The 16,425-nt window shown below is 38.2% G+C and overlaps 1 protein-coding gene across 1 annotated transcript in view; it reads left to right on the forward strand.

Annotated features, from left to right (window-relative positions):
• LOC124451141 overlaps positions 1-16,425 on the forward strand; it is a 16,907-nt gene continuing 482 nt past the window's right edge. Inside the window, exons 1-2 of the mRNA XM_047001770.1 lie at positions 1-40; positions 9,284-12,466. Coding sequence (XP_046857726.1) covers positions 9,292-12,466 — 3,175 coding nt within the window. The 5' untranslated portion in view covers positions 1-40; positions 9,284-9,291. The remainder of the gene's footprint in view (positions 41-9,283; positions 12,467-16,425) is intronic.

Consider the following 16,425-nt stretch of genomic DNA (forward strand, 5'->3'; position numbering starts at 1 on the left):
ACACGATCGTCGTATATGAAGTCTTATTTTTAAAACAAAGGTAATTTTACGTAAGTTAACCGAGATTTTGTATTTATATTTCTAACTTAACAAATTTGATACCAAAGCATTGCGTAGTATGAAGTATGACTATAAACAAATCAATGTTTATTTCCATTCCGAATGATTCTATCAGTGACTTTTAAAGCTATATTTAATACCACGACGGGAAAGTAGGTTTCATTTTTTGTTTCAATTTATCCACTATAAAAATTGCGGCTCTTACACGAAGAAAAAGTTTGATAATAAATAATTCTGAGTAAGTGATGCGCTTGACATTCACAGATGCCATGTCATAATGAGTAGTATATAGAATACCGGTTCTGGCACACTTCACCATCTGGCAGGCTGCATACATAAATCTGAGAGCCCCAGCCCTAGTTCGTACTGTGTATATATGGGTCCCGACAAAAAATCGCACCGGTTCTGGCGCACTTCGCAGTTTGAGAAGGAGTATACACAAATCTAAGCGCCCCAGCCCTAGTTCGCGTACGTGATTCACATACATAGTAAGCACACAGTAAGCACATAGTTCGGCACAAAAATCGCACAGAATAACGCAAAGACCAAACTCAGGACAACTGCTGGAGCCAAAGACGGGCGGCCCACCCCCAGCGCCTCCGCAGCCGGCCGTCGGGGGTCTATTATTTATTTAGACAAAAATTCTCACATATTGTATATCCAAACATTCGAAAGCCATGAGGCAGGGCAAGAACAAGTGTGCGTGGTTATTATCCGGAAATCTCACCACATGTAGACGTAGCTGCATGGGTGAATACTGCGGATTTCATATGAGGCGATTAAGGGAAGGCAAGCGACTTCCACAACCATGTGGGGTCGGAACACAAGCAGAAAGTATCCTTTGTAAAGCCTGCGGTGCGAATAGGGTGCAGCATATGTTTGTTTATAAACAGAAACAAGGAAGAAAAAGGTTTGTTAGCGTACTCGCCGAATTAATTTCTACATTTAGAATTGATTTCGACTTTTAGAATTAATTTTGATTTAGAAAAATATCTCCCCTAATGCATACCAACGAGATTTGCGACACTCGAGATGGATACTGTTAATAAACTTCTGCAACTATATGACCAAGATGTAATCAGCGGACACGCGCTGAACGCCTCTCTTAATGCTCTTCAATCGCACGCTGCCTCAACACCCACCCCAAGAAATATCACTCCGCCTATCCCCAAGCCGCGCAAGCGCAGGCCTATCCCCAAACCACGCAAGCGCAGCCCCGTCAAGTCTACCGATGATGAAATTGATGCATACATCGATGAGCTTCTGGCTGAGATGTCATTGAGGCGCAGACCACAACGCCCCACAAGGGCTCCTTCCCCACCACCTACGAAACTTAAGTGGGATGAAATGAAGGCCTTCAGCTATCATCTGAGAGCCTGGAAAATGCAGATGCCGAAGGGGCACCCCTTTGAACGCGACTTGATGGCTTTCCCTATCAACGCCCAGCCCTACATCGAACTCAAACTTGTCGAGGAGCTATTAGCTCTACGAGTAGTTAAGTTTCAGTTGGCTGTAGAGGTTGAGCTTCGGAGGGATGAAGGAAATGGTACTGAAGTGCTTCAAGCACCAGTGTTCCGGACAAAGCAGATCACGCTGCTACAGGAGCATGAGATTCCGCAATCCCTACATGACGCCTTCCAAACTATTCTGGAGAGATCGGAAAAGTTCACTCGGGAAGGATCTGGGTGGATAGTGGATCATGTCAAAACACTCTGGCTTGACATCGCTCACTACCTGCCTTTACGCGGAGGCTCATACTTTCCTCTCCCCACCGCGGTCAAGAATAAGAAGGCAATCGTCAACGTGAAAAACAAAGACCACGACTGCCTTCGCTGGTCTCTAAGGGCTGCGCTGTAACCTGCAATTAAAGACCCGCAACGGCCGGGCAAATATCCCACTAAAAACGGCCTTGACTTTGCGGAGGTGAGCGCACCCACACCGTTCTCCCAGCTCGAACGTGTAGAGCGTCAGAACGACCTTGCTATCAAGGTGTATGGTTGGGAAGGCGGCGTCATTCCTTGCCGTCTGAGCAAAGTAGAGAGAGCTCGCAAGACTGTTAATCTCTTCCTCGTCTCGGATTCGAAAAATCCTGAAAAAAAACACTACACTTGGATCAAGAACCTTAACCGCCTTCCCAACCGAAAATCGAAGGATACCCACCGGCTACCCTTCTGTGAGCGTTGCCTTCACGGCTTCACCAGACAGGATTTGATGGAAGAGCATAAGCCTGAATGTCGAGGCAACCATCAGAATGCCAACCCCTGGAAAAAATGACAAAGTCACCTTTGAGAACTACCACAGCAGCTCAAACCTCGCTTCATAATCTATGCCGACTTCGAGAGCCAGGTCTGCAAATTCGAGGCAAACCAACAAACCTAGAGGCACGAGGCATGCGGCTACTCGTTTATAGTCGTTTGTTCTGACGGGAAACGCAGCCAGCGCAACTCTACCGAGGGCCTAACGCGGCCAAGCATTTCCTGGATGCCCTCCAAGAAGAAGATTGTAAGATCAAGACGGTGTTGGCTAACCCCGAGCATATGCACATGACAGGAAAAGACTGGGGGAGCCACAAGAAAGTCGCAACCTGTCACGTTTGCAGCAAGCCCCTCGAAGACGATTCCGTGCGAGACCACTGCCCCATTACTGGCAAGTACCGAGGGGCGGCCCACAATGAGTGCCGCCTCAAGTTGCTGCTCAGTCCGAAGACGACAACCATACCGGTTGTCTTTTACAACCTGCGGGGCTACGACAGCCATTTCATCATACAGACTATCGCAAAGACTGAAGGGAAGGTCACCTGCATCCCCATCAACGCCGAGAATTACATCTCGTTCAGTCTCGGCCAGCTTCAATTCATCGACAGCGCCCAGCTTATGCTCTTACGTCTGGATAGACTGGCGGAAGCCAGCGATCCGCAAGACATGCGCATCACAGCAGACTTAGAGCCAAACCCTAAGAGGCGTACCCTCCTGCTCCGCAAAGGGGTCTACCCCTATGAGTATATGGACGGCTGGTCCAGATTCGACGAGGGGTCCTTCCGCCGAAGGAGGCTTTCTACGGCAAACTTTCCGTCAAAGGCATTACCGATGACGACTACGCCCGCGGAACAAGGGTCTTGGACGCCTTCGGCTGCACAACCCTCGGCCACTACCAGGATCTCTACCTTTGGACCGATGTTCTCCTTCTCGTCGAATTCTTCAAGAACTTCCAAAAACTGTGCCTCGAGCAATACAAGCTAGACCCGGCCTACTATTATCCGAGCCCGGGTCTGAGCTGGGACGCTCTCCTTAAGCATACGGGGGTGGAGTTCGAGCTGCTCACTGACATCGACATGGATCTTTTCATTGAGAAGAGCCTGCGCGGCGACATCAGCATGACCAGCAGGTGCTTCACCAAAGCCAACAACCCTAAGGTGCCAGACTACGATCCAGGGAAGCCAAAAAGCTAGATCCAGTACTACGACACCAACAATCAGTGCGGCTGGGCAATGTCGTAGTCATTACCGACAGGCGCGTTCGAGTGGGTCGACCAAGAGGATGCAAAGGCGACCCTGGAACAGCCTGTGGATGTACAGAAGGGCTACATTCTCGAAGTCGATTTGGAGTACCCAAAAGAGCTGCATGACGAGCACAATTCATATCCGTTGGCGCTAGAATGCCTGAAGGTCGACGACGCGTTGATGTCGGATTACCAGCAAAATTACCTTAAAGATTTGTATGGGGGTGCGTCTCACGAGGTCGAAAAGCTGGTCCCCAATCTTCGATCAAAGCCCATGGGTGGAGCCCTATATTCGGAAAAACACCGAACTCTGGAAGAAGGCAAAGAGGGACTTTGAAGTCAACCTCTACAAGCTGCTGATCAACAGCGTCTTCGGCAAGACGATGGAGAACCTCTGAAAGCGTGTTGATGTGAAGCTGCTCCGCAAACTTATTGCCAAACCGACATTCATTCAGCAACTCAAGCCGGCGGTGTTTCGGTACCACAGGGCTCCTCTTGGAGCACCTCGCGCACAAACGTGCACTTGGGCCAATCGCTTAAATAATGCAATATGGGCTTCCCGCCCTCAACTACAGCCCGCTCGACCTCGTGGGAGGTCACATTCCAGATAGGATCGGTCACCCTACGCCGTTTGCCACTCTCGAGTTCGCCAGGCGCATACAAATACTGCACCATAACATCCGATGGCAAGCGTCGCTCTTTGAAACCAACTGGACGAAGCGCCGGCGCAGCGGGTTTGGCCTTAACGCTCTTCTTCCGAATGGCAAGGGAGAGCTTTTCGCCCGTCAAACGAGTAGTTTGATTATCGAGCGCTTTAACCACCTCAGGTAATCGTGATACCCATTCTTTGTTCCGAGTTCTGGGCTCAGTCAGCTCGCGATGATACTGATAACCGAACAATCGCTCCCCCAAAATTCGATTAAACCTTTCTGCGATCCCCTGATCTCTATGAACTCCGACCTTACCACGTCGAATCGTGAAACCATTTTTATCACACGCTTTTTGCACAGCCCCGCGGAACTCCGAGCCAGGGTCGACTTGTAAAACGTTAGGCCATCGAAGAGGTCCACGGGCATAAATAGACTCTAACGCCTTCCCGACCTGGGTTTCTGTCTTGTCAGTGATTGCCTTGGCCTCCTTATACCGACTTGCTACGTCGACGACCGTCGCTACATGCGAGTTTCTTCAGTTTCATAAAGATGTTAAAACTCACCAAAATTATCGTCCACCTGAGAATCAGGTTTAAAGTAAAGATCCCTGCTCCATTCTACAATACATTTAAGAATAGAAACGAGACATTCCAGACCTTTGATACGAATACTGCGTTCTTGAACCTGGAAAAATCATATAAAATAAAAGACGACATTGATACTACAACATGTGATGTACAACCCGGTTGTGTCGTGTATTGATACTACAGACCCAACCTGTGGTCATAATAAATCGCTGCGATGAACATCTCTTTTAATTACAGCCTGTTGTTTTTGAGGGGATGGAGTGAGAGAAAACCAGTATTTGAATAAAATGATGTGTATGAAATAGCCGTCGCTGGTATAGAGTGATTGGCATTTTAAACTGGCGCTATGAGCGTCATGAATCAAGCCGAGCATTTCAAAGCTATGAAATTCGTTTGCCACTTGTGTGACGACAGCGGTGCTGTCAGCGGTAGAAATGGGGAATGGCTATTTAAGCATGTCGTGTCGCCCAGGCACCAAGAAAAGCTAGTTGAGCAGCAGATGAGATCTAAGGGATGGCCTCACCGCTTCCTCCGGGCTGCTCCCGAGAAACTGCAACGGGAGCGAGTAGATGCCCACTTACGATGTTGGACTGGGTCCTCGAGGGGAACCCTCTCGATGAGTACTAACTAATACACCCCGACGGCAGGCCGCGCGGGCTCTGGGTGGGCCGGCCGTCTTTGGCTCCTGGGTTTGGCCTTTGCTATCCGTGCGATTTTTTGTTCTTACTATGTGCTTATTTTTTTAATCACGTACGCGAACTAGGGCTGGGGCGCTTAGATTTGTGTATACTCCTTCTCGAAATGTGAAGTGCGCCAGAACTGGCAGTCTCTATACTACTATCTCAAGATGTCTTGCTTCTTCGGAATTTGTTTTAAACTAGTAAGATGTATAATAACGTTTAGGACGCTTCTTTTGTTGCCAAACAGTTACGCCAGAATTTTAAAGTTACAAAAACCGTTTCGTTTTCTCTTTGAAATTATTTCTAAGTTTCATTAACAATAGTTAAAATAAGGAAAATCAAAATAGTTCACAAATGGTTTACTTTACTCTGGTGAATCTTTGGAGAAAGCAAAAGAATGATATTTTTTGAGTTTCTTTAAATGAATTAATATCTTATATATATTTAAAAATAAATGATTCTTTTGAAACCATGATCAATAGACACAAGAAATAACTATTTACGTTGTTTAAAACATTTACAGTTCAAATATCAAACATACATTAGATACATTTGTCGGAAAATCAACGGTCGTAACAACCAGTGGCGTAGCTAGCGATCCCGCTACTTCCGCCCGGCGGGAGTAGAAATTTCCCCCAAAAATAATAAATATTCTATTTGGAGATTAGATATACATTATTTCACAAACAATTTGTAATAATATGCTTTATTCGTTCATTTTCACGCTTTTATTCGGTGGTTCGTAATCGTAACAGCGAAAAATCTCTAGATTTGTTTTGTAACTTAGCAACTGTCTTTTCTCGCACATTTCATTGCGTACTCACGTGATTTCTCCAAGTATTCCGCTTATCTTCAGAGGGAGGAACATACAATATAATTATATATGAGAAGTTTTGAATTCTGGTTGGCTAAGGGACTTGGCGCATGTTCAATTTTCTATTGTCCTTGCTCTCAAATTGCTATTTTTTATTTGTGTATGACACAATGGCTTTAAGTGCGACTGCGATTTGCTCAACTAATGTTGATTTAGCAAATAGTTTATTAGCTAAACCGTTCTCTGCTCGATCGTTGGTCGAACAGAATGTTATCGTTCACGAACGGCCTACTCCTGATTTAACAATCCAAAACAAGGGACGAGCATTTTAGAGAGGAGGCGAAGGACTGGCTGTGTGGCTGTACAACCTTGCAGAAAGTGTTTTGTTGGCCATGTCTAATGTTTTCCCCGAAAATATCGCCATCATGGACTAAGTATGGCTACAACGATATGCAAAGTATTATGTCTGATGCTAAGAAACATGAGAAAATCTAAATCGCATTTGACTGTTTTTAAGACATGGAAAATGTATAGATCTAGTGAACGAATTGATTGTCTTATGTCCCTCGCGAGAAGAAATGAGATTCAGCGTCACAATGAAGAGGTAAGAAGATTTACTGGAGTCTCCCTAGAATTTCAAAATGATCTTATCAGATGTTTTCATTCAATTATTGAAGATAAAATGAGAAAGGAAATAAATGATTGCACATTTATGAGTATTCAGGTTGATGAAGCATCTGATGTGTCCACCAAAGAGCGGCTAAGTGTTATCGCTTGTTTTGACAAAGCAAGTGAAATTATTGAGAGGCAATTAGGATTTGTGGATGTAATTATGAACAGAAATGCCACAACAATATCACAAGTTGTCAAAGATAAATTTGGTTAGTATTCTGATATAAAAGAAAAACTGGTTTTGCAAACATGTGATGCTGCTTCTGTCATTTCTGGCTATATCAATGATGTTAAAGCATTGGTTCGACAAGAGTATTCTTTTGCCCACTTTGTTCATTGTGCAGCTTATAGATTGAACCTGGTCCTATGTCCGTCAGCCTCATCAATTTCTCCTGTTAAAGTCTTTTTTATTAATATCAGTACATGCAGCGCATTTACAAGCAATGCTCCAAAAAGAAAGGCCTTTCTCACACCAAAAAAACCTTGAGTTTCCTGCCCCTGGTGAAACAAGATGGTATTGTCGATTTAGATTAATTAATGTATTGCACAAAAACTCTAAAAAATCTTTAGATATTTTGAGGGGGTACTTGAAAAACCAGCTGGTTGAGACGACGAGTCTTTAATTAAAATAAGTGGCTTACTGCATTATCTTGATAGCTTTCTCTTTTGTTTTCTAGTGTGTGTGTTTTTAAAGGATTTTAGAACAGTCCACATTTTTGTATTCCATTATTCAAAATAGGGAAACCCATTTTAACTATGGCACAAGCAAGATTGACAACCTCAAGCAGTTTATTGTATCATTTCGCACATATCAAGCTTTCATCGAGTTTTACCAAACTGCACTAGAAAAGGTAGGCCCACCAGCAACCAGAGCAGATAGTTGATACAATTACAAAAATCTTTGTTTTGAGATTATTGATCCATTAAAGGCATGTTAAATAAACGATTTCAAGATATTAACAGTTCAAGTTTTTAGATCTTGTAAATCCTAAACTATTTAATACCTGGAAGGGCATAGTTCCACGGGATAAGATCAATCTTCTCAAAGATAAATATAGTCCTCTTTTTGACATTCCAACTTTGGAGAGTCAAATTTTCTTCATTTACAACGACAAGGACTTTTAGAAAGAATGCAGTAATGAGGTGCTTAAATACATACACAAATTTAATCTCCAGTCGAGTTAACGTCAAGTGGTAAATTTGTTAAAATTGAATGGTGTCTTGGCAGTGGCAAGTGCTTCAGTAGAGAGATCGTTTTCTTGCTTGAAAAGGGTAAAAAGCTATTTGAGAAATAGAATGGGTCAAGGTCAGCTTAGTTCTTTCTGTAGAATATCTATTTGCAAAGATATCATTGAACGAAAAGAGGATTCATATGTGTTGCAAATGAGGTGGTTGGAAAATTTATAAAAAAAAACCCAGGAAGCTGGCCTTTCTTTATAAATAATGGGTATAGTATGTGTTTTGATATTTGTTCTTATAATGCATGGTACTTCACTGACAAAATGAAGCATAACTTTAAAGAATAAAGCCATTCCTGTCTATCTGCCCCAATCTAAACAATTGTAAACTAATAAGTGTAATGCTAAGAACAATCTCTCCTTATGCATTTTAGGAAGTGTCGCATAATATGTTATTTTTTGTGCTAATACAAATTTCTTCTGTTTATTCAGGGGCAGTGATGAGTTCGATTCATTATGTTTTAGTGGACAATTGTCTTCTGCGTAACTTTTCACTGAGCCACCTTTAGTACCTTTTTAACTAGTTGCAGTTTCAACGATTGCCATATTAAGAATTCAGCTAATAAAAAGGAGTTATTGTAACTTATTTGACAACAAGTAATTCGCCTTCCAAAGCGCAGGAAATGCTGTTCCCAAAGCTCTGCTGTTCAAAATTTTCCGGGGAGCATAGTGGTGGTCGCCCCTTTAGCGCGAGATGGTTACTATTTTTCCTGGCTACGCCACTGGTAACAACTACAAATAGTCTTAAATTAACGCTGTGAAAAAAGTGATTGAAAAACATCGCAATCCTTTAATACAGTTCCAGAATAGTTTTAGAAATTTTTGCTAACTTTTAAATAAGTGAAACAAGTGTGTAGGTTGAAGTGATAGAAGAAATATCATGTTTGTCGTAACAAGATTATTTCAAAAAATAAATTGTAGATGACATCGTATTTATTTCAATTTTTTATACGAAAGATATAAAAGAGGAGGACTATTTATAAAATTTCTTGTAATATTGTTTTTTATTAATCCTTTCCATGTTGTGTTAATTTTACACATTGAAAATTGATGCTTTTTGCAAAAACTCATTCTTCATTTTTAGTTTGAAAAATGGCTTCACCTCCTAAAAAATTGAAGATTGAGGCAAACGGATCTCGTTTAAGTAAACTTTTGATAAATAAAGGAACACAAGCTTTGAAAACAACATTGCAGTTTAATATAAATTTTCGTTCGTCAAATCTAAGCGATGAACTTAATAAACCCTCAAATAAAAGTGCATTGGAATCATTAAGAAAAAGAAGCGTCATTAACAAAGAGCAATGGGACCTTCTTTACCCATCAACTGGTTTGCCAAACCTTGAAAACTTTGACATTTCATTATTGACTGTCTTATTGCGTAACATATGTGGTCTAACTGCGCCACATGGTGGATGGGATAATCTTCCTTCCTCTTCAGATACTTCAATCTCAGCAAATATTGCAAGAATAAAGTTTTATCGAAACAAAGTGTATGGTCACATAACTACAACTAGTGTAGATGACAGTGAGTTTGAGTACTTGTGGCAGGAAATTTCAAAAGCATTGGTTGCTCTGGGTATTCAACAAACTGAAATAGATGAATTAAAGAAAGCTCCACTCAGTCCCGATGAAGTAAATTATATTGAAATGTTAAAAAACTTTACTTGCATAAATGAGGATGTAAAGAAAACAAAAGCTGATGTAGCAGGAGTAAAAAAAATGGTACAGGGCAAAACAGGTTCTAATGTTGAAATGCTTGGAAAGTGTAATTTTAACGGTCTTATTAAAGATCTTAACAAGAAATACCTTGAAGGCACTAGACAATGGTTATTTAAAACACTCGACACTTGGTTTAACGATAGAAGTAAAGATGCTTCTAATGTCATAATTTTGATTGCCGGTCCTGGAGTTGGTAAAAGTGTGTTTGCTGCTGAGGTGTGTCAACGATATTCTGAAAAGAAGAAACTTGCTGCTTCTCATTTTTGCAGATATAATAGATCAGATTATAGAAATCCTCAAATATTGATAGAATCATTGGCTAGTAGCATGTGTGATACAATATCAAATTTTAAAAGTAAACTGAATGAAGAATTACAGAGAAACCATTCAAAAGACTCAATCACCGATGCATTCCGTGTTTTATTAAATGATCCATTGCATTCATTGAGAGATCATGAACCAATGCTTTTGGTTATTGATGCCTTGGATGAAAGCCAACTTGATGGCAAAAGCGAATTGTTGGAATTGATTGCAGAAGAGTTTGAGCGACTGCCTAAATGGATTAAAATCTTCATCACCAGTCGTCCAGAACTTCCTGTTCAAAAGGAGTTGAAAGTCATGAATCCTGTGGAAATTGCAACTTGTCCTGGTTATAACAACAACGAAAAAGACCTGCACAAGTATTTTGAACATGAGTTGAATAATCGGGTGCAGGAAGATCCCTTCGCTCTATTTCCATTAGTTGAAAAATGTGAGGGATCATTTCTTTATGCGTATTACGCACAACTGAGCTTGAAAGAACAAAATATTGAGCTTACTTACGAAAACATTCAAAAATTGGTCCCTAGTGGGTTGAGCGGTGTTTACACAAAGCAATTCAAAAGAGTAAAAGAATTGTTAACGAAGAAAAGTACCAGAAAATCTGTTATTTCAGAAACTAGTTTTAAGCAATTTCTTGAATTGTTGGCTGCCTGTCGGGAGTTTTTACCATTAACTTTACTGTTTAGCTATTTAGGTTTTTCTGGTGACATCAAGTTTGAAGTTTGCAGTAAAATCATTGAATCGTTATCTCAAATTTTGCCTGTTTACGATGATTGTTTAACCGTATATCACAAGTCTCTAATTGATTGGTTAAAATCAGATGGTTACGAACAGCATGAGTTTACAGTTAATCCAAAAAATGGTCATAAGTTTTTATGGCATGCTTGTGAGAAAGTGTTTAAACAAATTAAGTCTATGAACATTTTTGAAGATCAGATGAACACTGCTATGATTAAATATGCTTTGAAGAATGGAATCTATCATATGTCACAATGTGGCGAAAATGTTGAATTTAGTTGGGCAGTAGATGTCAAAGTGGTTTATGCGAGGTTAATGTGTGTGGAAGACTTTAACTTTTATACCATTGAGTCTGAATTGTTTGAAATCATTAAGGAAGTACGAACTTTCTTGAAAAAAGATGTACTTGAGGAAGTACTATTTCATTTCTTTATGACAAGAAAGGTGTCAAATAAGTTTGATGAAAGCTTAATTTATTTACAAATTATTGCAAACAGAATTCATGGCAGTAACGAAAAAAGATTATTGGCAAAGGACTTATTGAAACAAGGAAAGCTTGTTTGGTTTGAGGATTTAGACTCAACATATTTAACAAACCATCATCATTTGACTGAGTCCTTGCTTGCTAACGTTACATCTCTTTGTGTGTCGTCCAATGAAGAACTTCTTGCTGTAGGGTATGAAAATGGTCAAATATCTGTTTTTGAGCTTCCTGAATTTACAGAAAGATGCATTCTTAGCACTGAACTTGATGAGTCAAGGCTGAAGAAATGGGAAAAGGATGACAAATTTAAATCCCTGTATTACTTATATGACTATTCAGACGAACCGTCTATTTTCGACAAACTTGGTTTTGTACCTGGAAGCATCTGTTGTTGCTCCTTTTCACCTACCGGAAATAGACTGGTAACTAGTGATGAGTCTACTGAAGTAAAGTTGTGGGATCTTAACAATGGACGTTTGTTATCATGTTTACAGTCAGATGATGTCGTTAATCGTTGCTCTTTCTCAGATTCTGGTTTGTTTATTACAGCAAGATATGTAAAACATCACAATGAACATCCTAAAAAAGTGTTCACTGTATGGAATTCAATAACTTTGCAAAGAATTGATCGACGCTGCGTGGTTGATTACCGAGAGCTACAATTCACCGATAAATATTCAGAGTTCTTTGTTGCAGAATTCGTCAAGACTTTGTGTGATTTTCAATTACCAAAGGCAATCGATATTTTTTCAAGTGAAAAGAATTATTTCCCTTTAATGAGAACACACCATTATCGTGATTGTATTTTTCATCATACAAGCCAGAATGGAAAGCTTTCTGAACTCACTCAGTTTACAAAATACGACGATCAAGGAAAAATCGAGTTTCATTTACCAAATGTTTGGTGTCCATGTGTTGATAGGACTCGCGGAAGTCTCCATCCCATCTCGTTTAAGGAATTTTACGTTGTGTCGTATTTTTCCAAGCTTAAACTTTTCAAAACTGGTCATCTTTCAAAATCTTCATTTATCTTTGAGAAATTTCAAATTAAATGTTGTTGTTTTTCACCGGATGGATCTTTTTTTGCTGCTTTCGCTGTTGGTGACCACGTCAACATTTATATTTGGAGCATTGAACGTTGCACTATTATTCAAACTGTAGCAATGCAACTGAAGAATGCATTAGGATGTTGGTGGTCAGATGGTTTACTGTGGATATGGGATGGTTCTAACCATCTTATGAAGATATCAACTTCGTCTGTAAATTTTGTAGATTCTACTCAAGCAAAGCATGTTAACATTGGATTTAAACCTAAGAAAATCTTAACATTTGCTGATGTCTTAGTTTGTATTGACAAAGAAAAGTTTGTTCAAGTTGTTAGAATTACCAAGGGTGAGATACAATACAACAAAAGACTTCCTGTTGATAGTTCAAAATTTAAAGCAGCAGCTGTATCACCTGATAATTCTGTTATTTTAACTGTAAACAAAACAGAATATACATTATGGAAATGGGGAAATAACAACAATGAACTTTACTTGAAACCTTGGCATACTGCAGAAATACCCATAACAGCTGTCATTGAAAAATTTGTTCAGAAACAGAAAATTGTAAATGCTCTAGAGTTCAACTGCTTTTTAAGTGATAGTAAACAGGCAGCCATAACATTTTCCACAGGCTTAGAATGTATAAACATTTATGCAATTAATGTTCACGAGAATGGTGATGTGAATGCGATTTTGCATCATGTCTATAACTTTTTTTTCAAATCCAACCTAGTCGTACACAAATCTTATTGCATTGGAGTGTTTAAAAAGGCGGTCTGTGGTCGGTCATTGGTGGCTGTAGATTTAAAGAGTGGTGAAGTATGCGCTGAATTTTACGTAAAACATTATTTCGTGCCTATTATAACTATACATTCCAATACAGGAACTTTAGCTACTGTTTACAGTTTTGGTCGCCGAATTCAATTTTTAAAACTTAATGTTCCTGAATAAATACATCAACTCATACTTTAATAGTAAATTAAAAAACCTGTTGAGAAAATTACACATAGATGTTGATGATTGTAAGGATGATTGCTTGTTTCCACTTACTATAGTTTTCTACAGAAGAAGTATACTTATTCTACCAGGCAATCTTTAAGAAATTATCTATATTTACCAAAAATAAATTTGGACCAATTTTGCAAAAGATGTTTTAAATTTATCGGGACTATTTCTTGGAATGTCTTACCTCCTGCTAAAATATTAAAGAATATTCTAAAATATTCTAAAATATTCTAAATATAATATTCTAAAATATTCTAAAATATTCTAAATATTCTAAGAATATTCTAAAATATTAGAATGTAAAATATTATCTATGTTTTGCAATAATCTGAAACGATGTATAATTGCTTTTTATAACACAAATGACTTGTATTTAAAAAGAGCGCTTCTTTACTAATTGATCATGAATATTTGTTTATTTCTTTCTAACATTTTACTTGTAATCTTCATAAATGAATTGTCATTTAAACAGGGCATCCTCTAGATTCGACTACTACTGTAAGATGCTCTGTCAAACTTATTATTATGTATTGTATCTCTGAACAAATTTCATGTTGATGATTTACTTTTTAATAAAAATGTATGGTTAGATAATTTGGTTATTTTTATTTAACAAATAGATAACATTTAATTGTTGTCTATACAGTTAGAGATACACGGGTATGACGTCATTGTGATAAAAACTGAGTGGCCACGAGTTGCCGGGGTAAATCCATGTTTGAAAACCGGGCTTTTTTTTCTTTTTTGCTCAAATGCGTCCAATGCTTCAACTAGGCATTCTTAATTTCTTTATTTGCCCATTCAGGGATATATTCAGGTAAATATTCAAATAAATTCTCCGTTCGTTTGTCATTTAAAAACAAGGAATTTTCTGTGACGTCAATTCCGTGCGTCTGTCCTCTTATAGATCATAGCTCTTGACCAATGAAATTGCTTAAATTCTTCCTGTTATTATATAATATTATATATTAAGTAGAAATGAAGGATGTTAACAACTCATTCATTGTAAATCATTTGATAACATGGTGTTGTTGTAGATGAAGATTGTTTTGATGAAATTATACAGTGACTTTCTTTAATCATTCTTTCAAGAACTGTAAATACAATTTAATATCGTGGAAATAGGTTTTGTATGCTGTTAAAAATTCACATGTATAAAAACATCATTTGGGTTTTATGGTCATTAGTTGAAAAATGTGAGAGATCATTTTTGTACTTTTATTATGTACATATGGCCTTAAAGACAGAAAAGGTTATATACTGTCATCAATTCCCGTATGTAAAACATCATGATGTCATGTCAATAACTGTGATGAAAATCAATTAAACTTTTACGATTTTGACATTAGTTCATTTGAATTGAGGAATTAAATTATTTTGAATAGTATTTTCTTGATTATAATATTGAATAATATTATATCTCACTTTCTGTCTTCAATGGTTAAAATAAAATTTATCATCATGATGTTGGGGTTGATACAACGTTAAATGTACAGTTTCAATTTGTGACAATTGTAAACAAAACAAGAAACATTTTACTTATTATAAATATTAAAGCTCAGCAAAGTACTTTTAAAAGAGCCGTTCAATACAAAAATGACGTCTGAAAAGGAATATTTATTTAGTAGCGTAACGTTTCGTCTTGGTTCTCAAGACATTATCAGACAGTATTGAATTACAAGTATGAAGGGATTTATATATATAATAGCTATTTACATATAATTAAATTATATGGTGGGATGAAAAATGTGAAAGTAAAAGTGGGATAAGATGGTATGAAGTGGGATAAGTAGAAATCACGAAAAAAACAAAAACACACACAATCACAAAGTATACAGACATGGAGTTTTCTTGTGAATTCCACTTATCCTTGGGCTTTATTATTTATAATAAGAATTTGCTTTCCGCCTGGTATATACCTGGTCACTATTCTGAAGAAACATGTTACTAATGATCTTAAAGATCCCTGTGCTATAAACACTCCACAGATTTTTTTAGTTCTAAGTTTGGGGCATCTTATGAAAAAACAGGTACGTATAGCGTACATTTTGTTGTCTTTTACTGATTAGTAAACAACTAAGGTAACTCTTGGAGTTTTTCAAAATAAACATGTTTCAACATTACGTGATGTCATCTTTAGTATTACTAATATTATTACGTATGTGATATAACATATATGATACATTGAGTTCTATAATAACTGGAGTGGCTATCTCAAGCGCGGCCTTAGATATCTGATGACGCCAAAAAAATGGCGGATTTCGACCGTTGCCGCTGAGATTTACGAAAAAGCTATATGTCGGCTACACATGTATGAATGCAGATGTGTGTCGTTTTCTTTCCAGCATCAAACTTGTTTGTTCGATTAAACTCTTTAGTCAATACAAAAAAGTATGTCTTAGCTCATCTCCACGGTTCACGAGAGAGAAGTTAGCTTATTTGTTATCATTGCTATTTTACTTCTTTTCATGCAATGGGCGATGGCTTTTTTTTTGCCACAATTGTGGGATTTTCACTTGTTTCTTTAAAAAAGTAAATATTAAATCTCTGTATATTTACAGATTTTCTGTAATTGAGTTTCGTATTAAATTTCAAAAGACTCAAGTCTGCATAGGTTTGGTAAATGAAAACAAACAATATTTTATAGAAATTACTTTAAGTAACCTTTTTGTGATGTGTGAAGTGCAACTGCATCAAATACTTGTAAAGTTGTTGCACATTTTGATTTTGTTGTATTGATATATGAATTGGGCAAAATGCAAATAATCATCAAAACACTAATGTTTCCAATGGTGTTTATAATTCATTTGTAGTTTTAATACTTCTACCCTTCTTTTTCACTTAGATTTGTTTTTCCTATACTTGCAATATAAGTACGCAATTTGAATGATTAACACAGTTTTCACCTCAATA

This window comes from Xenia sp. Carnegie-2017, unplaced genomic scaffold, assembly GCF_021976095.1.
Source record: "Xenia sp. Carnegie-2017 unplaced genomic scaffold, XeniaSp_v1 HiC_scaffold_24, whole genome shotgun sequence".
Classification (NCBI taxonomy): Eukaryota; Metazoa; Cnidaria; class Anthozoa; order Malacalcyonacea; family Xeniidae; genus Xenia; species Xenia sp. Carnegie-2017.